The sequence below is a fragment of the Musca vetustissima genome, unplaced genomic scaffold, assembly GCF_032173495.1.
Source record: "Musca vetustissima isolate MV318-11 ecotype Yass unplaced genomic scaffold, APGP_CSIRO_Mvet_v1 utg8326, whole genome shotgun sequence".
Taxonomy (NCBI): domain Eukaryota; kingdom Metazoa; phylum Arthropoda; class Insecta; order Diptera; family Muscidae; genus Musca; species Musca vetustissima.
This window is the reverse complement of record NW_026876651.1, coordinates 19,208-44,342: the sequence shown is the minus strand read 5'-3', so window position 1 is coordinate 44,342 and position 25,135 is coordinate 19,208. Positions and strand designations below refer to the sequence as shown.

The following is a 25,135-nucleotide window of genomic DNA, read 5'->3' as shown; positions in this document are numbered from 1 at the left end:
TGATTTCTTCCCCGGCCGTGGTGTCTAAATTGCCAAAAGGTAACATCAGGTGGTCGAATTACTGTGCGCCAATATTCGTGAGCTTCGTGACAAGTAGCCATACCAATAGAACACATTGATCAGGAGAAATAGAATGGGGAAAACTATGCGTGAGGCTCGATCAATTTTCGATACGGAATTATATTGTGGTGTACGTTTGCCTTTGCGTCGGGCATCCAATTCCTCACGACGATAGTAGGACATACGGCGGCGACCGGAATATTTTTTATTTGGTGTTACATCTGAAAGGAGGAAAGAGAAAAGGGGAAAAGTGAAAGGGAGAAATTAATTTGAGGGAATTAAAGTGTTGTAGAAGAAAATTAAAGTCTTATACAATAAATTTGTTGTGAAAAACGCTGATATGTTTTATATGGAAAAGTGTTATACAAATTTTAATTAATTAAAAAAAAACTGTTATACTGGATAATTTCTGCAGAAAAACTGTGTTATACAGTGCTGGGAAAATTGTTATGAAGGAAATTTTCGGCCGGGAAAAGTGTTATACAAAAATATTTTGTATGGAAAAGTGTTATACAAATTCTCAAACTGTTATAAAACATTAAAAAACTGTTATACAACATATCAGAAGTGTTATACAACTTCCAAAACGTCTTATACAGAACCTAAAAGTGTTATACAGTATTCAAGAAGTGTCATACAGTGCTGGGAAAATTGTTATGAAGGAAATTTTCGGCCCGGAAAAGTGTTATACAAAAATATTTTATATGGAAAAGTGTTATACAAATTCTCAAACTGTTATACTGCACACCAAAAGTGTTATACAACATTAAAAACAGTCGGAAGTTTTATACAACATTAAAAAAACTGTTATACAACACATCAGAAGTGTTATACAACTTCTAAAACGTCTTATACAGAACCTAAAAGTGTTATACAGTATTCAAGAAGCGTCATACAGAATCTGAAAGTGTTATACAGTAAAATTTTAATGCCGAAAAGTGTTATACAGTTTATATTTAAAGCAAAAAAGTCTTATACAACACATTTTCAAAATAGAAAAGTCTTATACAAACCTTGAAAAGGTACATATTTATGATCAGGAAAGTGTTGTAAAACTCATCAAAAGTGTTATACAACTATTCAAAAGTGTTATACAACACATAAAAAGTGTCATACATATCTTATAAAGTGTTATAAAACACTTATACAGTGTTATGCAACCCTTATAAAGGGTTATACTACACATATAAAGTGTTATACAACACTCCCAAAGTGTTATATAACACATATAAAGTGTTATGCAACACATATGAAGTGTTATACAACAATTATAAACTGTTATACAACACTTATAAAGTGTATAACACTTGTAAAGTGTTATACAACCCGTATAAAGTTATATACAACACTTAAAACGTCTTATACAACACTTATAAAGTGTTATAGTACACTTGTAAAGTGTTATACAACACTTGTAAAGTGTTATACAACACTTGTAATGTGTTATACAACACTTGTAAAGTGTTATACAACACTTCCAAAGTGTTATACAACACTTCCAAAGTGTTATACAACACTTCCAAAGTGTTATACAACACTTTAATATAGAAAACTGTTATACAATACTCAAAATATGTAATAAAACAGTTCCAAAGTGTTATACAACATATTTTAATATATAAAACTGTTATACAACACTCAAAAAGTGTTATACTACACTTCCAAACTGTTATACAAAATGTCAAAAGTGTTATACAATAATTTTTAATAGAGTAAACTGTTATACAACGCTTTAAAACTGTTGTATAACTCAATTTTTAATGTAGAAAACTGTTATACAACATTCAAAAAGTGTTATACAGCACTGCACAAGTGTTATACAACTCCCAAAAAGTGTTAAACACCAACTAAAAAGTGGTATACATATATTTTCAATATTGAAAACTGTTATACAACCTATTAAAAGTGTTACACAATTTTTAATACAGTAAACTGTTATACAACGCTTCAAAAGTGTTATACAACTCAATTTTTAATGTAGAAAACTGTAATACAACATTCAAAAAGTGTTATACAGCGCTGCACAAGTGTTATACAACTCCCAAAAAGTGTTATAAACCACCTCAAAAGTGTTATACAATTTTGTGTTATATATTTTTAATATAGAAAACTGTTATACAACCCATAAAAAGTGTTACACAATTCATCAAAACCATTATACAACTTCCAAAAAGTGTTATACAAACTATTTAATACAGAAACAGTGTTATACACCACCTCAAAACTGTTATACAGCTTATAGAAAACTGTTATACAACACCCAAAAAGTGGTATGCAACCATAAAAAAGTGTTATACAAAACTTAAAAATGTTATACTATTCCGAAAAATTGTTATACACCACATTTTCGCTACATAAAAGTGTTATACAACAATAATAAAGTGTTATACTGCATGGAAAACTGTTATAAAACACGTTTCCCATATCGAAAAGTGTTATACTACTCAATTCAAAAAAAAAAAACTGTTATAAAAAATTATTTTTCTATATGAAGAAAAAAACTCTTCTACACTTACCCTCATTCGCCCGCAAATGGATCTCCTCACCATCTTCATCCGACGAATCGAAATGGGCCCTATGCCTTCCTCTTTTTGGCCTGCAACCCAACCAAATCACCAACTGGCTCCAACAATTTTGCCATGCCGATGGACGGCCACGATATTTCCTTTCCCTTGAACATCGACGTTTTGCCGAACCTCCCTTAGGTATATTAATCGAACACATTGCCAGCGGAATTACTTCATAGATTTTCGTTTCGGTACTACTATTTGTGTCTTCATATTCTGGAGTCATACCCAATTTGTGGGTCTGCCTTACCGCACTCTCCGTTTCCGTGTCGGAATCTAGTTCCTCGATAATAAAATAACATTCACCCGAACCATATTTGGTGAAATAGTGGACAACGGCAAATTGTAGAATGGTGGCGAAAATGAAGGCGAAGGAGAGGAAAACGAAAAAGTCCAGGGCGGTGGGATATGGGACCTTGGGTAGGTCGGTGCGGGCCTCCAACCCCAAAAAGGTCATGGTGAGTACCGTGGTAATTCCTAAAGATACACGATCTGCTGTCGCTTCACGATTCAGCCAAAATGATACCCAAGAAAGGACGACCAGGAGGCAGCAAGGTCCATAGACTTGTATTAGGAAGTTGCCCATGTGCCGCTGCAGATGGAAGTTGACCATCAACATGGAATATTCCGCTGAAAGATAGGAAGGGTGAGGGAGGATTATTATTTTTTTTGTCATTTTTGAGAAATAAAATTTAAAAAAATAATTTTATAGGGTTTAAGGCGTTTAAATTTGAATTTTTCCTAATGAGCGCCTAAAAGTATGCACCACTTTTTGCTTTTTATTTTATTATAAGCCCCACACATTCCTAGGGACCAGATCTTAAAATTATGTTTTTTTTTTAAATAAAATGCCAATTTTTTAAAGTTTGTTTTAAATTTGTTTATAATGAGCGCCTAAAAGTATACACCACTTTTTGTTTTTTATTTTATTATAACCCTTACACCTTCCTAGGGACCAGGTCTTAAAATTATATATTTTTTTAAATAAAATTAAAATTTTTAATCCTCTAAAATTTAATTTTTTTCTTTCTGAGCGCCTAAAAGTATGCACCACTTTTTGTTTTTTAAAAATTATAATCCCCACACATTCCTATGGCATGAAGTCATCTTCGAATCAATTTTCCTAATTAACCAAATTGATTTCCATGCCATAATCACTTTAAAGCTGTCGAATATGAAGCTCTGGCCACCCCGGGTCCCAGTTCCGCTATTTATCCGAATGTCTGACAGACAGACTGCCTGTCAATCTTTCACCTTTATGTCCATGGCCCTCCTTATTATTGATTCAAGCATCCATGCATGGATGCCCTACCATGTCTCTGCATGTAAAGTAGCCAGACGACGACACCTTGTCGACGACGAACCACCATTCAACCGAACTTCGTTGCAGGTCAATTGAATGGTTTGGTCCGGTTGTCTTCATTCTCAGCATTCACATTTTAAAGTGGCCTTAATTGAGATATGGAAATCATAATTGTCGAGGCGGTTGGTGTTAATGATGAGGATGATAATGGCAAATAAAGAAACAGCACGGAGAATCGGGTAGGTCGGGACGGAAGGATGGACGTGTGTGTAAATAATTTCATGCAACATTTTCCTTTCCTCTGTCCTAATTATCATGTAAAAAAATGGTCAGGAGGTTAATGGAAAATAATTGATTGGGCAATTTTTGGACAGGTGTATAACAGTGTATAACAGTTCATGGGTGTGTGTGAAGCACACACACATAGATGTAAAAAATAATGGTCAGAGAATTTAAATGAGGTGTGATGAAGCTATGAGTTTATTTTTTAAGGAAATAATATTAAAAAAATTGATTTTCATAAAGTGTTATACAAAATTTTTTACTGAAAGAAAACTGTTATACAACAAAAAAACGATTAAAAATTTCATACAGAGTTTTTTGTTGTAGATAGAAATTAAAAATTAAAAAAAAAATTGATTTTTATAAAGTGTTATACAAAATTTTTTTGACAAAAAAACTGTTATACAAAAAAAAAATTAATAAAAAAATATTTTTTTCTATTGATACCAATTTCATAAACAATTTGGGGTTTTTTATAAAAAAATCCAATTTTGAAAAAGTGTTATAAAAATTTTTTTGACAAAAGAAAACTGTTATACAAAAAAAAATTTTTGAAAAAAATTAATTTTTTTTAACAGATACCAATTTTATAAAAAATAGGGCTTTTTTGGGTAAAAAATCCAATTAAAAAAACTGTTATACATATTGGCAAAGTGTTATACAATTTGTTTTAACTAACAAAATATCATACAACATTTTTTTCATTAGATGAAAAGGTTAATTATAATTTTTTTCTAACAAAAAATTGCAGTTTTTATGTTTTGGGAAACTGTTATACAAAAAATGTTGGTGTTATACAAAAAAAATTTCAATAAAAAATGCAATTTTTTCTATAGATATCAATTTTATAAAAAATAATGTTTTTTTTTTTATAAAAAAATCAAAATTTGAAAAACTGTTATACATATTACCAAAGTGTTATACCAAATTTTTTAACTAAAAAATGTCATACAACATTTTTTCTCTTGATAAAAAGAGGTAACAAAAATTTTTTATAACAAAAAATTGAATTTTTATATGTTTTTGAAAACTGTTATACAAAAAAATTAGTATTTGCATACTGTTATACACGTAACATATTACAAAAATTATCAAAAAACTCATTTTATGCCAATAAGTTGTTTTATACAAATAAATTTTGCTAATTTGTAGAACTGTTATACTAAGAGAAAACTGTTATACAAAAAAAAAATCGATTAAAAAAGAGTCATACGCAATTTTTTTCTATATTTGAGTGAAGAAGAGTTCCTTATATGTGGAATTTTCTTAATGAGAAAACTGTTGTACAACTTTTTTTCTGTGTAAAAAACTGTTATACGGCATATTTCACAAATTGAAAACTGTTATACAACTTATTTTTCATACAAAAAAAACATTTATGTACTTTTCTGATGTTTAAAGAAAACTGTTATACGGTATATTTTCAAAATTTTAAACTCTTATACAGCTTATTTTCTATATAGGAAACTGTTATACATCATATGTTCAATATATAAAACCGTTATACAGCATGTTTTTCAAATAGAAAACTGTTATACAGCATATTTACCTAGTAGAAAACTGTTATACATCATATTTTCCAAATAAAAAACTGTTATACAGCCTTTTCTACATAGAAAGCTGTAATATAACGTATTTTACTTATAATAAACTGTTATACAACTATATTTCTATATAGAAAACTGTTATACAGCATATATTTTATAACGAAAACTGTTATACAACATAATTTTTAAGTAGAAAACTGCTATACTGTATATTTTATATATAGAAAACTGTCATACTAGATATTTTCTAGATAAAAAAACTGTAATACTCTATATTTTCTATATAGAAAACTGTTATACAAAATCATTTTTACGTAGAAAATTGTTATACTGGATATTTTCTACATATAAAACTATTATACTCAATTTTTCCTACATAGACAACTGTTATACTCGATATTTTCTATATAGAAAACTGTTATACTCGATATTTTCAATATAGAATACTGTTATACAGCGTATTTTCTATATTTAAAACTGTTATACAATATAAGTTATACATAGAAAAATGTTATACAACATAATTTATGCATATACAACTGTTATACAGCCTATTTATTGTATAGAAAACGGTTATACAGCTCAGAAAACTGTTATATAACCTATTATACTTATAATAAACTGTTATTCAACGCCATTTCTATATAGAAAACTGTTATACTGGATATTTTCTATATAGAAAACTGTTATACTGGATACTTTCTATTTAGAAAACGGTTATACTGGTTATTTTCTATATAGAAAACTTTTATACAGTCTATTTTCTACATATAGAACTGTTATACAACATCATTTATGCTAAAAAAGCTGTTATACAGGTTATGTATTATATAGAAAACTGTTATACAGCATATTTTCTCACAAATAAAACAGTTATACAACAAATTTTTCACATAGAAAACTGTTATACAACATAATATATACCTAGAAAACTGTTATACAGCTTATTTTGTTAATAAAATAACTGTTATACAACATATTTCCTACATAGAAAACTGTTATAAGTATATTTTCCATTCCGATAACTGTTATACAACATATTTCCTACATAGAAAACTGTTATAATATACATTTTTTCCATTTCAATAACTGTTATACAAAAAATTGTGTATGCAAAAAACTGTTATACTACCAATTTTCTTTATTATTGTTGAGGTTTTCTGATTTTCTAATTATTTCAATTCTTGTTGTTTCCGAAAAAAAACTTCCATTTTTGTAGTCCTCCATCTCCCAATGGGTTAATGTTTTCGGATGATTGAATTTATTATGACTTGTTAAGACTCCAAAAACAATATTTGACAATGTATTGTTTGTTTATTCATTTTTTTCCGAGCATGAACTTACATGATTGATCCGATTCTAAGCGTATGTGACCACCACCGGCACCGCCACCCACACCAAAACCGCTACCCGTATCCAACTGGATGCCCGTACCACGAACATGTTGATTTTTTGCCCCTGGACCGGCAAAAGTTGTCAGGGTTTTGTTGTTGCGATTGGCAAATTGGCTGAAGTTGTTGTTGTTGCTGTTGTCGTAATTGTGGTGATGGTCATGGCCATGCTGATGCTGCTGCTGTTCATGTTCGCGTTGGTGTTGATGATGGTGTGTGGAGTGATGGACTTGATGCGTCGTTATCGTGGTGGCATCGCCGCTACTCCCCGCATAGTTCCGGGCATTCTCGTGATAGGGCGAAGATGCTTTGTAAACAACATCCGTTAAATTACCCGCCGGACAATCGACCAAATCGAATTGTGACAATTTCATATCCTCGGCAATGGCCACAGCCGGACGTTCTTTGTTCCAGCGGTAGATGACATCGGCGGTGGTGTAGCCAACTGCAGGGGGAGAGGGTTTGGAATGTAAACATAGAGGAGGAATAAATAAAAATTTGCAAGAGATTAGAATACAATAAGAGAGTGTTTAGCTGAGAGGGACATAAAATAACAATGACACAGCTGAGTGCAGAATAAAAAGATTATACAAAAGAAGGGTAAATATAGACGTTAAGGATATTAAGGAGATTTTTTTAACATCCACGCCTAAGGATATACCCCAGAAATGGTTTTTAAAAAATCCACGCCTAAGGATATACCCCAAAATCGTTTTTAAAAAATCCACGCCTAAAGCTAGACCCTAAAAATGGTTTTTAAAAAATCCACGCCTAAGGATATACCCCAAAAATCGTTTTTAAAAAATCCACGCCTTAGGGTATACCCTAAAAATCTTACTTACTTACTTAGCTGGCTTGTGACAGAACTTTTGTTCCATAAGTCCAGCTTAAAAAAGATTTCCAGGCGCGTCGGTCTTTTGCGCAGTTTTTCCAATTTGAAAAACCATATTCGACTTGATCTTCCCCTCGTATTTGTGGCCTTCGCCTTCTGCGTGAACCATCAGCATGGCATCTTCATCCATTCTCACAACATGACCTAGCCAACGTAGTCGCTGCAGCTCAATACGTCTAACAATGTCGATGTCCGAGAATAGCTGGTACAACTCATGGTTCATTCGACGGCGATATGCACCATCAACGCAGATCGGCCCATAGATCTTTCGGAGAATTGTTCTCTCAAACACTCCAAGAGCTACCTCATCTGCTTGCGCAAATACCCATGCTTCAGATCCATGTAACAGTACCGGTAGTGTCAGCGTCTTGTAAAGTGCGAGTTTGGTCTGGCGGGAGGTGGCCTTGCTTTTGAGTTCTTTGCTCCGACCATAGTAGCATCGGTTGGCCATCACAATCCTTCTCCGAATTTCAAAACTGATGTCATTCGTTCTGTTTATGGCGGTACCAAGGTATATAAAATCGTTAACTACCTCGAAGCTGTAGTTCTCAAGCTCCACAGTTAGTCCGAGTCTACTGGACGTCTTGCGCATTGATACCATCAGCTTGGTCTTCTCGCCGTTTACTGCCAGACCCACTTTGGCAGACTCCTTCTCAATTTGTTCAAAGGTGGCTGTTATCGCACGCAATGTTCCGACCCATTATATCGATGTCATCGGAGGAGTAGGCGAGTAACATGTAGTTTTTGGTGTGCAGAGTGCCATTTCTGTTCACCTTTGCCTCTCGTATGACCTTTTCCAGCTGGATGTTAAACAGGTCACACGACAAGCTGTCACTCTTGTCTGAATCCTCGTTCGGTATTAAAGGGCTTCGAGAGGTCCTTTCCGACTTCAAACTGCTGATATTGTGCCAGTTAAAGTTATCCTGCATAACCGTATTAATTTTGCAGGAATGTCGAACGTAGACATGGCTTTATACACCTCTGAACGGATAGGGCTCGAGTCGAATGCGGCTTTAGAGGCAACGAATAGGTGGTATGTGTCGATGTGTTTTTCGTGGGTCTTTTCCAGGATTTGGCGCAGATTGAAAATCTGGTCAATGGTGGATTTGCCAGGTTTGAAGCCACATTGGTATGGTCCAATAAAGTCATTGACCATTGTCTTCAATCGGTTAGCATTTTATATGGATAGCATTTTATATGCGATGGGAAGGAGACTTATTCCTCTATAGTTGGCACATATCGTCTTGTCTCCTTTTTTGGTACACGGGACACAGGATGCTGAGGTTCCAATCATTGGGCATGGATTCCTCTAGCCAAAATGTAATCAGCTGGTACATCCTCCTGACCAGTATCTGACCACCAGTCTTGAATAGTTCGGCTGGTAACCCATCGGCTCTTGTTGCTTTATTGTTCTTGAGCCGATTAATTGCTTTTATGACCTCATCTTGGCTAGGTCGTATACACTCTATATTATCATCTCTTATTGGTTCTGGGGTATCCGCCACTATTTGATACCAGAAGTTTTTCAAAATGCTCCTTCCAGATCCTCAACACGCTGTCTGTATCTGTCACAAGGTTTCCTGCTTCATCTCTACAGGAGGATGTTCCTGAACCAAACCTTCTGGTGGATGGGGAGAGTAGGCGGTACAGCACTATCCATCGGGAGTGTGTTGTAGATAGGTGGAGGACAAGGTGGACGAACAGTGGCAATGGGAGGGTGACGTATGAATTTATTCGTGACGCAACGTTCGTAGTGGACTGGCGAGACTTTCGCTTTGGCTTAAGTACTGGTTTCTTACTGACGGGGCATGGTTCTCTCAATGCGTATCTGCATAAAAGAGGCCTGTCCCAGACGGATTTATGTGGGTGCGGGATGACTGAGGACTGGAGGCATATACTAACGGAATGCTGTTACTATGATGACATTAGAGATTTAGCAAGTATAGGCATATCGAATGGAGGGGCGGGGTGGGATTTCGGCAGGGCTCTTGAAGACGATCGGACCTTTAGTTGTTTAAGTAGTTTTGCTCGTGAAGCGTTTAGGAGAAGGACAGCACTTAGTGGAGGTGATTCTCGTGCATAGCCCCCTTGCAGGTGGGCTCAGTCGGTTGCACCGGGTGGCTTTGTGTATATCGAGATACTTGAATCTGGTGCTGCTAACTACCATGTTTTTTGCTGCCGCGACAACCTCATGCATGTTTCTTCATAGAGGCTGAAATTTCCAATGGTGGGGCCAAAGATATTTTCCCTTCTGATTTTTGCATTAAAATCTTCTAGCAGAATGTTAATGTCATGGCCCGGGCAGCGATCATATGCTGTTTCGAGGCACTCGTAAAATATATCTTTGGTCTGTTCATCTTTGCCTTCGGTCGGAGCATGGGCGCAAATGAGACTGATGTAGATGAACTTCGCTTTTATGCGGATTATAGCAAATCGCTCATCATCTACTGGAGTGAATCTGGAGACGGGGACTTTTATTCTCCTGTCGACCATAAATCCGTAGCCAAATTCTCCGTAGCCTGGCCCTCCTTTCCATTGCATTTCCTGTAAGGAAATAATATCGGCTTTGTACTTCTTGAGTACATCCGCCAAAGCGAAAACTGCGCCTGTTCTGTACAAGGTATGCACATTCCATGTGCAGATTCGCAGATCGTGGTCCTTTATACGTTTACGGGGGGGTTTGTATCTTTTCTTCATTTTCCATATTAAATTCCAAATATTGTTCATTTAATTAATAATTCATAATTTCCAGTCACGTATCGATTTTCTTAGTGATTTTTACTTTTCGATGGCCACTTCTAAGGTTGACCATCCCCCAAGTGGCCCCATCGTTATTCTCTTTATTCAATAATTTTAACTGGCGATGAAATGACTCATCATTTGAGCTGCTAATAGCCAAGAACGTCACGAATACCAAGCTCAACCAACCTTCCACCACCACCATCCTCCATTAGGACCATTCTTCCTTCCTCCCTCCAAACCTCGATGATTTCCCTTTTCGTGACAAAATCGGTATGCCAATGTGCCATTAAGTCCTCATAAATAATAACAGTAGTTGTGTCTCTCTAATCAATGCGATTAGTTATTCGATTGTGTGGGGGTGTGCCTCCGCCTCCTACCCTGTCTCCCTCAAGGCAATTTCAAGAATTGTTTTTACCCCATCTTTAATAATTTTTCTTGTGGCTGGCCCTTGCTTAAAGGCATATCAATGTTAAGATTTTGATGATGTCTTGAGGAATTGTTGTTGTCGGATTTTTGCCGGCCCCTCCTCAAATTCATTGCAACGAAGAGGGGGACCTGGTTTTTGTCCTTTTACTGCCTTCTTTGTTTTTTATTTTCATTCGGAAGATTTGTTAATAAATTCAGTGCTAACCACAGAAGCCGCAAATTGTGTGTGTCCGCATATGTGTGTGTGTTTGTTTGAGTGTCTTTGTCTATTTCCTTTGCTGTTATCCCTTAATGACTTGCAATCTAAACTAAGGACCTTGATTGTGTGTAGACATTGCAAGCCGAACACACCCCAACCCCTAAAAATATACAACACTTTTCAGCATTGCCTAAAAGTAGGCAAAGGTTATTGCATTAAGTTGTTGAATGTGTTCTGTTAACAATTTCTGATGGCATTGCTCATCCGAATCATTGGGCCAATGTTAGATGGAAAGTTTTTCAATTACTTTGGCCCTTACTTAAAGCCTTAAAGTATGCTAAAGATTTTTATTAAATGCCGAACAAATTTAAAAATATATTTTAAGGCCTACCCACCAGGCGTGGATTTTTTAAAAATTATTTTAAGGGTCTCCCACAAGGCGTGGATTTTTTAAATATGATTTTAAGGGTCTACCATTAGGCGTGGATTTTTTAAATATGATTTTAAGGGTCTACCATTAGGCGTGGATTTTTTAAATATGATTTTAAGGGTCTACCATTAGGCGTGGATTTTTTAAATATGATTTTAAGGGTCTACCATTAGGCGTGGATTTTTTAAATATGATTTTAAGGGTCTACCATTAGGCGTGGATTTTTTAAATATGATTTTAAGGGTCTACCATTAGGCGTGGATTTTTTAAATATGATTTTAAGGGTCTACCATTAGGCGTGGATTTTTTAAATATGATTTTTGGGGTCTAGCCTTAGGCGTGGATTTTTTAAATATGATTTTCGGGGTCTAGCCTTAGGCGTGGATTTTTTAAATATGATTTTAAGGGTCTACCATTAGGCGTGGATTTTTTAAATATGATTTTAAGGGTCTACCATTAGGCGTGGATTTTTTAAATATGATTTTAAGGGTCTACCATTAGGCGTGGATTTTTTAAATATGATTTTAAGGGTCTACCATTAGGCGTGGATTTTTTAAATATGATTTTAAGGGTCTACCATTAGGCGTGGATTTATTAAATAGGATTTTTGGGGTCTAGCCTTAGGCGTGGATTTTTTAAATATGATTTTAAGGGTCTACCATTAGGCGTGGATTTATTAAATAGGATTTTTGGGGTCTACCATTAGGCGTGGATTTTTTAAATACTATTTTTGGGGTCTACACTGAGGCGTGGATTTTTTAAATACTATTTTTGGGGTCTACACTGAGGCGTGGATTTTTTAAATACTATTTTTGGGGTCTACACTGAGGCGTGGATTTTTTAAATACTATTTTTGGGGTCTACACTGAGGCGTGGATTTTTTTTATTTTAAGGGTCTACCATTAGGCGTGGATTTTTTAAATACTATTTTTGGGGTCTACACTGAGGCGTGGATTTTTTAAATACTATTTTTGGGGTCTACACTGAGGCGTGGATTTTTAGGTAGATTTTAAGGGTCTACCATTAGGCGTGGATTTTTTAAATACTATTTTTGGGGTCTACACTGAGGCGTGGATTTTTTAGGTAGATTTTAAGGGTCTACCATTAGGCGTGGATTTTTTAAATATGATTTTAAGGGTCAGGTAGATTTTAAGGGTCTACCATTAGGCGTGGATTTTTTAAATATGATTTTAAGGATCAGGTAGATTTTAAGGGTCTACCATTAGGTGTGGATTTTTTAAATGTGATTTTTGGGGTCTAGCCTCAGGCGTGGATTTTTTAAATACTATTTTTAGGCGTGGATTTTTTAAATATGATTTTAAGGGTCAGGTAGATTTTAAGGGTCAGGTAGATTTTAAGGGTCTACCATTAGGTGTGGATTTTTTAAATATTATTTTTGGGGTCTAGCCTCAGGCGTGGATTTTTTAAATATGATTTTTGGGGTCTAGCCTCAGGCGTGGACTTGTTAAATACTATTTTTGGTGTCTACACTGAGGCGTGGATTTTTTAAATACTATTTTTAGGCGTGGATTTTTTAAATATGATTTTAAGGGCCAGGTAGATTTTAAGGGTCAGATAGATTTTAAGGGTCTACCATTAGGCGTGGATTTTTTAAATATGATTTTAAGGGCCAGGTAGATTTTAAGGAGAGATTTTGAGGAGATTTTGAGGAGACAGCCTACCCTCCTCGGCAATAATTAAATGCAAATTATTCAAAAACTGACATAGATATCCTCGACATCTTTGGGAACAAGACCAGACCCTAGGTTTTTTTTGCCGCCTCGTCCCCCTTGCCCTCCTCCTCCTCCTCTTCTTGGTAAGTACTTCTCCATGTTAACATGACATCGAAGTGATGTTAATTTCACGAGAGTGTGTGTGTGCACTCCCACTACTCATTAATGCGATTATTCACGAGCCAACTCATAATTGTACTTAATGTGTCAGTCAATAGGAATGAAAGAGCGAGGAGGATCTGAACGGAGGAAGAGTGGAGAGGGGGTAGGCAAACATCTTATTTTTGCAAAATAGACAGAAATGTAAATGAACGTTTTGGGGAGACGAATTTTTATTCCATGCCAATATCTAAAAATTGTGGCGGAAATTGCGAGGGGGAAGTGCGGGGAGGGAGGCTTGAGGTTGTGATGAGGAAATGAAGCGCTGTTACATTTTTTGAGTGGTAACCCATAATGAGTTCCCAATGGTGATTAATGGGAAATGTGAATATTTTTGAATGGCCCGTATGACGGGTGATGGAGGAGGATGGTGTGGGAAATTGGTGATTTTCCCCCCTTTCCCCTCGTTGGGAAAAAAGCAATTTGTTTGAACGGTTTTTTCCTGCTCGGATATGTTGTTGTTAACTTCAAATTGTCGCGATGTGTCACAAAACTCTATTTATTTTTATCTATGGCAATCGCAACATTTACACCTGCGATGTGCGAGAATTTTTTCCTCAGGGGATTTTTTTTTGTCCAGGAAAAAATTGGTGTTTTTACCCCTCCATCGGAATGCTTGACAATGCGCCAAATGGAAATTGACTTGTAGTTGATGTCATAAATGTATACAAATATTTTTTCTACTGGGAAAACCCGCCCAACCTCTAACCACCACCCTGTGGGACAATGGCGCCCAACCTCCACTCTGTAAAAATTGCATGCATTTTTTTTAGAGGACATGTAGAGTCATTGAGTCATCATAGGGTATACAAGAAAAAAAGAAATTGTTGTGACATTCATTGGCATGATCATTCATGCAGTGCTTGATTATTGGCAATTTCCCTTTAACAGCAAATTTATGGCATTAATATACACACAGAACGATATACAAAAATACATACATATGAATTTGTATGTGTATGTATGTGTGTGTGTTCGATGCCAGGCATTTTGACATCCACTATCTGACGAGTGTGGTACATAGGTACAAATAAATATATCGTGCATTTTTTGACGTCTTGATTGCAGTTGTTGTTAAATGCAATTGGCAGGACATTGTGCAGCAGTTACATGTCAAAACAGAGGCATTTATGACTTCGCCTAATGGTAGACCCTTAAAATCATATTTAAAAAATCCACGCCTAATGGTAGACCCCAAAAATCATATTTAAAAAATCCACGCCTAGGGCTAGACCCCTAAAATCATATTTAAAAAATCCACGCATAATGGTAGACCCTTAATATTTAAAAAATCCACGCCTAATGGTAGACCCTTAAAATCATATTTAAAAAATCCACGCCTAATGGTAGACCCTTAAAATCATATTTAAAAAATCCACGCCTAAGGCTAGACCCTTAAAAACATATTTAAAAAATCCACGCCTAATGGTAGACCCTTAAAATGATATTTAAAAAATCCACGCCTAATGGTGGACCCTTAAAATGATATTTAAAAAATCCACGCCTAATGGTAGACCCTTAAAATCATATTTAAACCAGTAAGGAAAGTAGTAAAGTCGGACGGGGCCGACTATATGATACCCTTCACCACTATGGGTATATTAAACAGGACTATTAACATGAAATTCGATGAAATAATATATGTGATATTTATCCAAATGTGAATCGACCTAGATGTGAATCTGACTAACATGAGGAGTTTGATGCGAAAATATATATGGAAGCTCCATCCAAATATTAAGCGATTTCAAGCAAACTTGTCACAGGTTAGGTTATACCAATTTCAGAACGTTTTGTTCCTATTGGTTCCTTGGTGCGTCAATTACTTAAAATATGTGAGCTATATATGTGCGAGCTATATAGAAATCTGGACCAATTTTCTCGAAACTTGGCACATATCACTCTAGGCCCAATTCAGTACGTTATGCCAAATTTCGTGCACATCAAAAGATATATAGGGACTTTGGGGCACCATTACATTAAATCGGACAAAACTATATATGGAAGCAATATCTAAATCTGGACCGATTTTCTCGAAACTGGGCAGACATTACTCTAGGCTTAATTCAGTACGTTATGCAAAGTTTCGTGCAAATCAAAAGATATATAGGGACTTTGGTGTACCATTTACATGAAATCGGACGAAACTATATATGGGAGCTATATCTAAATCTGGACCGAATTTCTCGAAACTTGGCAGACATCACTCTAGGCTTAATTCAGTACGTTATGCCAAATTTCGTGCACATCAAAAGATATATAGGGACTTTGGGGCACCATTACATTAAATCGGACGAAACTATATATGGGAGCTATATCTAAATCTGGACCGATTTTCTCGAAACTTGGCAGACATCATTCTAGGCTCAATTCAGTACGTTATGCCAAATTTCGTGCAAATCGAGAGATATATAGGGACTTTGGGGCACCATTTACATGAAATCGGACGAAACTATATATGGGAGCTCTATCTAAATCTGGACCGATTTTCTCGAAACTTGGCAGACATCACTCTAGGCTTAATTCAGTACGTTATGCCAAATTTCGTGCAAATCGAAAGATATATAGGGACTTTGGGCACCATTTACATGAAATCGGACGAAACTATATATGGGAGCTATATCTAAATCTGGACCGATTTTCACGAAACTTGGCAGACATCATTCTAGACCTAAATGATTAGGCTGTACCAACTGGGTACTGGGCAGACATCACTCTAGGCTTAATTTAGTACGTTATGCCAAATTTCGTGCAAATCAGAAGATATATAGGGACTTTGGGGCACCATTACATTAAATCGGACGAAACTATATATGGGAGCTATATCTAAATCTGGACCGATTTTCTCGAAACTGGACAGACATTATTCTAGGCTTAATTCAGTACGTTATGCCAAATTTCGTGCAAATCGAGAGATATATAGGGACTTTGGTGTACCATTTACATGAAATCGGACGAAACTATATATGGGAGCTATATCTAAATCTGGACCGATTTTCTCGAAACTTGGCATACAGCATTCTAGGCTCAATTCAGTACGTTATGCCAAATTTTGTGCAAATCGAAAGATATATAGGGACTTTGGTGCACCATTTACATGAAATCGGACGAAACTATATATGGGAGCTATATCTAAATCTGGACCGATTTTCTCGAAACTTGGCAGACATCACTCTAGGCTTAATTCAGTACGTTATGCCAAATTTCGTGCAAATCAAAAGATATATAGGGACTTTGGGGCACCATTACATGAAATCGGACGAAACTATATATGGGAGCTATATCTAAATCTGGACCGATTTTCTCGAAACTTGGCAGACATCATTCTAGGCTCAATTCAGTACGTTATGCCAAATTTTGTGCAAATCGAAACATATATAGGGACTTTGGGGCACCATTTACATGAAATCGGGCGAAACTATATATGGGAGCTATATCTAAATCTGGACCGATTTTCTCGAAACTTGGCAGACATCACTCTAGGCTTAATTCAGTACGTTATGCCAAATTTCGTGCAAATCGAAAGATATATAGGGACTTTGGGGCACCATTTACATGAAATCGGACGAAACTATATATGGGAGCTATATCTAAATCAGAACCGATTTTCACGAAACTTGGCAGACATCATTCTAGATCTAAATGATTAGGCTGTACCAAATTTCGTGCAAATCGAAAGATATATAGGGGCCATTTACATTAAATCGGTTAAATATATATATGGGAGCTATATCTAAATCTGAACCGATTTTTCCCAATTTCAATAGGGTTCGTCCTTGGGCCGAATAAGTGACCTATGCCAAATTTCATCCCATTCGGATCATAAATGCGACCTGTACTTTGTTTACAATTTAACATCTACAGACGGACAGACGGACAGACGGACGGACGGACATGCATAAATCGATTTAGAAAGTGATTCTATGCATATTCTCAAAAGGAACCATGTGTCTATCTCGTTTCCTTTTGCCTGTTACAAACATATGCACAAAGACATAATACCCTGTACCACAGAGTGAAGGGTATAAAAATCCACGCCTAATGGTAGACCCTTAAAATGATATTTAAAAAATCCACGCCTAATGGTAGACCCTTAAAATCATATTTAAAAAATCCACGCCTAATGGTAGATCCTTAAAATCATATTTAAAAAATCCACGCCTAATGGTAGATCCTTAAAATCATATTTAAAAAATCCACGCCTAAGGCTAGACCCTTAAAAACATATTTAAAAAATCCACGCCTAAGGCTAGACCCTTAAAATGATATTTAAAAAATCCACGCCTAATGGTAGACCCTTAAAATGATATTTAAAAAATCCACGCCTAATGGTAGACCCTTAAAATGATATTTAAAAAATCCACGCCTAATGGTAGACCCTTAAAATCATATTTAAAAAATCCACGCCTAATGGTAGACCCTTAAAATGATATTTAAAAAATCCACGCCTAATGGTAGACCCTTAAAATCATATTTAAAAAATCCACGCCTAATGGTAGATCCTTAAAATCATATTTAAAAAATCCACCACGCCTAATGTTAGCCCTTAAAAAATATTTAAAAAATCCACGCCTAATGGTAGACCCTTAAAAATGATATTTAAAAAATCCACGCCTAATGGTAGACCCTTAAAATGATATTTAAAAAATCCACGCCTAATGGTAGACCCTTAAAATCATATTTAAAAAATCCACGCCTAATGGTAGACCCTTAAAATCATATTTAAAAAATCCACGCCTAATGGTAGACCCTTAAAATCATATTTAAAAAATCCACGCCTAATGGTAGACCCTTAAAATGATATTTAAAAAATCCACGCCTAATGGTAGACCCTTAAAATCATATTTAAAAAATCCACGCCTAATGGTAGACCCTTAAAATCATATTTAAAAAATCCACGCCTAAGGCTAGACCCTTAAAAACATATTTAAAAAATCCACGCCTAAGGCTAGACCTTAAAAACATATTTAAAAAATCCACGCCTAATGGTAGACCCTTAAAATGATATTTAAAAAATCCACGCCTAATGGTAGACCCTTAAAATGATATTTAAAAAATCCACGCCTAATGGTAGACCCTTAAAATCATATTTAAAAAATCCACGCCTAATGGTAGAACCTTAAAATCATATTTAAAAAATCCACGCCTAATGGTAGAACCTTAAAATCATATTTAAAAAATCCACGCCTAATGGTAGACCCTTGAAATCATATTTAAAAAATCCACTCGTAATTGTAGACCCTTAAAATCATATTTAAAAAATCCACGCCTAATGGTAGACCCTTAAAATCATATTTAAAAAATCCACGCCTAATGGTAGACCCTTAAAATCATATTTAAAAAATCCACGCCTAATGGTAGACCCTTAAAATCATATTTAAAAAATCCAAGCCTAATGGTAGACCCTTAAAATCATATTTAAAAAATCCACGCCTAATGGTAGACCCTTAAAATCATATTTAAAAAATCCACGCCTAAGGCTAGACCCCAAAAAATAATTTTTAAATTGGTATTTAAATTTTCGATGCTTCAATACTTACACGAACCAAATTTCAATGGACATTTCTGTATGTCCATGGGAAAATCCTCCAAATTCATTGGACATCCCGCCTTTATGGTCAACCTGAAGAGAGACAAAAGATGAAAAAAAAATCAGATAACAAATTACCGATAATCTGTAATGAGAATTTGTTCTGCAAATATTTGCAGGATTTTAAAAATTGAAGGTAAACACATTTAAGAGCCTGTGGAGGACGATGGTCGAAGTAAAAAAAATCGCTATCTCACCTGCTCGAATACAACACCCTGCCATTCTGATGGATACGCACGAATTTATTCGGTGTCGTTATGGTGTGTAAATAGCTCTGTTTACCATTATAGAAATAAGTATCCGGTTTCCAGATACGTGCCAGCATTGATACACTCAGCGCCAGGGTGGCTTGGGCTCCTTTGAATGCCAGACGTTTGTCCACCCACGATTGGCGGAAATAACAATCCATGGAGTAGGTCTATGAAGGGGAGGGAGAGAAGGAAATTATTACAAATTATCACAGATTATTTGTCAAAGTTTGTGATTCGGAATTTTGGTTTTGGATGACTAGCAGTAGGAAAATTAATTACCATATCCACTTCAGAAATTGGACCCATACTGCGTACCATAATATCCACTTCAACGGTGGCAGGGGGACCTGTAAAGAGAGGACAACACTTATTTAATGAATTAAAATAAATTTTAAAGAAATATTTACTAGAAAAATCGATACGAATTAAATACAAAGGGAACAGGTGGCGTATTAGTATTATTAATAGGAAAAAATCATAGCATACTTTGGGGAGTCCGAAATAGAAAATAAAATTATAATCTTTAAGATGTGGAATTAAAATTAAAAAGGGATGGACCCCAAAAATAATTTTTAAAAAATCTACCAAAAATAGTAAAGTCGGTTGGGGCCGACTATATGATACCCTCCACCACTATGGGTATACTCAACAGATGAATCCTAACAGACGTCGTCGCATTTTTAAAGGGCCAGTGAAATGAAATTGGATCCATGTCACATGTCATTCTGCAACCGATACTAAATTTTACATTTGGTCCAATAATTTGGTTATCTAGATCTGAACCGATTTTCAGGAAACTTATCACACTTCATTCTAGACCTAATTCATTACGCTGTGCCAAATTTCGTGCAAATCGAAAGATATATAGGGACTTTGGTGGACCATTTACATTAAATCGGACGAAAATATATATGGAAGCTATATCGAAATCTGAACCGATTTTCAGAAAACTTAACATACATAGTTCTAGACTTAATTTAGTACGCTATGCCAAATTTCCTGAAAATCGAAAGATATATAGGGACTTTGATGGACCATTTACTTTAAATCGGACGAAAATATATATGGGAGCTATATCTAAATCTTTTAAAAAACATCACGCCTAAGGATAGGCCTCTAAAAATGCCTTTTAAAAAATCCACCCCTGTAAATAGACCCCAATTTTTTTTTTAAAATCCACGCCTAAAATCCACCCCTGTAAATATACCCCAATTTTTTTTTAAAAAATCCACGCCTAAGGATAGGCCCCTAAAAATGCCTTTTAAAAAATCCACGCCTAAGGATAGGCCCTTAAAAATGCCTTTTAAAAAATCCACGCCTAAGGATAGGCCCCTAAAAATGCCTTTTAAAAAATCCACGCCTAAGGATAGACCCCTAAAAATGCCTTTTAAAAAATCCACGCCTAAGGAAGGGCCCCTAAAAATGCCTTTTAAAAAATCCACGCCTAAGGAAGGGCCCCTAAAAATGCCTTTTAAAAAATCCACGCCTAAGGAAGGGCCCCTAAAAATGCCTTTTAAAAAATCCACGCCTAAGGATAGGCCTCTAAAAATGCTTTTTAAAAATTCCACGCCTAAGGATAGGCCCCTAAAAATGACTTCTAAAAAATCCACGCCTAAGGATAGGCCTCTAAAATGCTTTTTAAAAATTCCACGCCTTAGGATAGGCCTCTAAAAATCCACGCATAAGGATAGGCCCCTAAAAATGCCTTTTAAAAAATCCACGCCTAAGGATAGACCTCTAAAAATGCCTTTTAAAAAATCCACGCCTAAGGATAGACCCGGAAAATAATTTTTAATTTTTTTTTAAGTCGTATCCTTAAGAAATATTTTTTTTAAATCCATAATCTTTGTATATCCACCCAATTTACTTAATTCATCTCGGAGCCTAAAAGTATGCTTTGAACATATGCTAATATCCGTTTTTATCACTTTGAACGGAAATAGTCAAACACTGGGATAATAAAAACTAATTTTTTATACAACAAAAAACCTCAACTAATACCCCCAACACCAACCTCCTTCATCCCGCTATCTTGCCATTAGGCTGCCTTTCAGTTCCGCTGCCTGGCTTATTTTGTAATCTTCGGTCTTTTCGCCTTCGCTGTTTTTCTGTTCGTTCCGCTGATAGGCAATTGCATTGAAAGTCTCTCTGCATTAATGGCGTAATGAAGTGTTTAACAACGTCATGTAATTTATGTGCGTATGTTTGTCTGGCTGTCTGTCTGTTGGTCGGATTGCCTATCTGTCTGTCTGTCTGCCTCTCTGAGGACTGGAAACTAAACGACGCCAAAGAAGACCTCCAATATGAATGAATGCTTGGATCAAAAAATATAAGTTGAGAACAGAGAACGGAATTACTAATAGCTTGTTAGTGTGTGAGAATATGTGTGTGTGTGTTTGCATTCAAGTACATTCATGTTTTTTTCTGAAATCAGTCCCACCGCTACAATTACCCCCGCCATTAAAAGGGAAATGATTCCTTTTGAAAGTGGCAGAAGAGCAGCACACAAGAAAAAAATTATCATTTCAAAAGCGAACACAAAAAAAAAAATTGCAGGCAAGTCAAGTGAGACGAGAAAAAAAATCGGAAAATGAATTTCAAAAATTAAATTAATTTCAGTTCAGGCAGAGAAAGAGAAGAAGAAGAATACAACTTTTATAATGGCCTATCAAATAAATGCATTTATTTTTAATATTTACTGAGATTAAAAGGATTTCCCGATTCAAAAAGGCAAAGCAAAGGCCTAAAAGTATGCAACATAAAAGAAAAAAATCAAAATAAAGTTTTAGTGGTCTATTCTTAGGCGCACATTTTTTAAAAATGATTTTTAAAGGTCTATCCTCATGTGCGGATTTTTTAAACATTATTTTAGGGGTCTATCCTGAGGCGTGGATTTTTTAAAAATTATTTTTAGGGGTCTATCCTTAGGCGTGGATTTTTTAAATATGATTTTTGGGGTCTATCCTAAGGCTTGGATTTTTTAAACATTATTTTAGGGTCTATCCATAGGCGTGGATTTTTTAAATATGATTTTTGGGGTCTATTCTTAGGCGTGGATTTTTTAAACATTATTTTTAGGGTCTATCCTTAGGCGTGGATTTTTAAGAATGATTTTTAAGGGTCTATCCTCAGGTGGGGATTTCTTAAACATTATTTTTAGAGTCTATCCTTAGGCGTGGATTTTTAAGAATGATTTTTAAGGGTCTATCCTCAGCTGGGGATTTCTTAAACATTATTTTTAGAGTCTATCCTTAGGCGTGGATTTTTAAGAATGATTTTTAAGGGTCTATCCTCAGGTGGGGATTTTTTAAACATTATTTTTAGGGTCTATCCTTAGGCGTGGATTTTTTAAAAGGCATTTTCAGGGGCCTATCCTTAGGCGTGGATTTTTTAAATATTATTTTAGGGGTCTATCCTAAGGCGTGGATTTTTTAAAAGGCATTTTTTGGGGTCTAGCCTTAGGCGTGGATTTTTTAAATATTAATTTTGGGGTCTACCATTAGGCGTGGATTTTTTAAATATTAATTTTGGGGTCTACCATTAGGCGTGGATTTTTTAAATATTAATTTTGGTGTCTACCATTAGGCGTGGATTTTTTAAATATTAATTTTGGGATTTTTTAAAAGGCATTTTTAGGGGCCTATCCTTAGGCGTGGATTTTTTAAAAGGCATTTTAGGGGCCTATCCTTAGGCGTGGATTTTTTAAAAGGCATTTTTAGGGGCCTATCCTTAGGCGTGGATTTTTTAAAAGCCATTTTTAGGGGCCTATCCTTAGGCGTGGATTTTTTAAAAGGCATTTTTAGGGGCCTATCCTTAGGCGTGGATTTTTTAAAAGGCATTTTTAGGGGCCTATCCTTAGGCGTGGATTTTTTAAAAGCCATTTTTAGGGGCCTATCCTTAGGCGTGGATTTTTTAAAAGCCATTTTTAGGGGCCTATCCTTAGGCGTGGATTTTTTAAAAGCCATTTTTAGGGGCCTATCCTTAGGCGTGGATTTTTTAAAAGGCATTTTTAGGGGCCTATCCTTAGGCGTGGATTTTTTAAAAGGCATTTTTAGGGGCCTATCCTTAGGCGTGGATTTTTTAAAAATTATTTTGCGGTCTATTTACAGGGGGTCTATCTTTGCACATATGTTTGTAACACGCAAAGGGAAACAAGATAGTTTCTTTTGAGTATATGCATAGAATCACTTTCTAAGTCGATTTACGCATGTCCGTCTGTCCGTCCATGTATTTTTGTGTACAAAGAACAGGTCGCATTTATGATCCGATTTGGATGAAATTTGGCATAGGTCACTTATTTGGCCCAAGGACGAACCCTATTTAAATTGGGAAAAATCGGTTCAGATTTCGATATAGCTTCCATATATATTTTCGTCCGATTTAAGGTAAATGGTGTACCAAAGTCCCTATATATCATTCGATTTGCACGAAATTTGGCACAGCGTAATGAATTAGGCCCAGAATGATGTGTGTTAAGTTTCCTGAAAATCGGTTAAGATTTAGATATAGCTCTTATATATATTTCCGACCGATTTAGGGTAAGTGGTCAACCAAAGTCCCTATATATCTTTCGATTTGCATGAAATTTGGCACAGTGTACTGAATAAAGTCTATAATGATGTGTGTTAAGTATCCTGAAAATCGTTTCAGATTTTGATATAGCTTCTATATCGGACCAAATGAAAAATTTAGTATCGGTTGCAGAATGACATGTTTATGTTTATTTTTGGGAATTTTTAAAATCTTTCAAGTTTTCTTACCTCCAAAATCCGGTCGTATACTGTTGTCATAACCCCTCAATAGATTATCCAATAATTCCGATATGTTAGCATGATTGTTACGCTGTGTTAGTCGGATGTGTGAACCGGCTTCCACCAAGGTTAATTTTGTGGTCGTTAGGCCATACCACAACAAGCCGTACAGCGCTATGAGCCATGTTAACTTTAGAGGACCAAATGACCTGCCACAGCAAATGTTTTTGATCGTAACATGGAGCGACGATGATGATGATGACGACGAAGTTAACATTCGTTTCAGATTTATCAGCGACACTATTGTCGGTGGCATCATTGCCAACAACATCAGCAGTAGCATCATCGTTGACGATGGCATGGCCAGGACGAGTAGTAACAGCAGCATCAACATTATGGTCATTATTATGGCTGAGGACATGTGGTGGTGCGGGTGGTGAAGGGTGTAGAAGCGTCCTGGAGGTGGAGGTGTTGTTTGTCAAACAGCCAGTAATGTTGATGGTGGCGGAGTTGTTGTTGTTGTTTTTGGAGTCAGCTTAAGTTTCCGTTGCTGGCGTTTATTAGTTTTTCGCTTGCAGTGCCTGGCCTCACCCTTCCCTAACTTTGTCCTGGCTTAGAAGGATTCCAGAGTGTTTGGCTAAAAGGAAGAATCTGTTGTTGACAAGTTTTAGGCTTTAGTTGTTGACTTTGTTTTTAGTTTTTTCACTTCACATTGTTTTTGTTGTTGTTGTTTTGCACATTGAATTTACACTTGGTTTGTTAACCGTCTGTTGTGTGGGTTCCGATTCGGTTGGTTGTCATGGATTTTTATG

General features: G+C 35.7%; 1 protein-coding gene across 1 annotated transcript; it reads right to left on the bottom strand.

Annotated features, from left to right (window-relative positions):
- Window positions 1-24,726, bottom strand: LOC133321205 (gamma-aminobutyric acid receptor alpha-like). Its single transcript, XM_061530292.1, has 8 exons — window positions 24,333-24,726; window positions 19,852-19,919; window positions 19,519-19,739; window positions 19,272-19,354; window positions 7,435-7,595; window positions 7,104-7,320; window positions 2,577-3,257; window positions 1-281 (listed from the first exon to the last, which is right to left on the bottom strand). The coding sequence occupies exons 1-8, from the start codon at window positions 24,724-24,726 to the stop codon at window positions 46-48; spliced, it is 2,061 nt and encodes a 686-aa protein (XP_061386276.1). The 3' UTR covers window positions 1-45.
- Window positions 24,727-25,135: the final 409 nt, after the last annotated feature.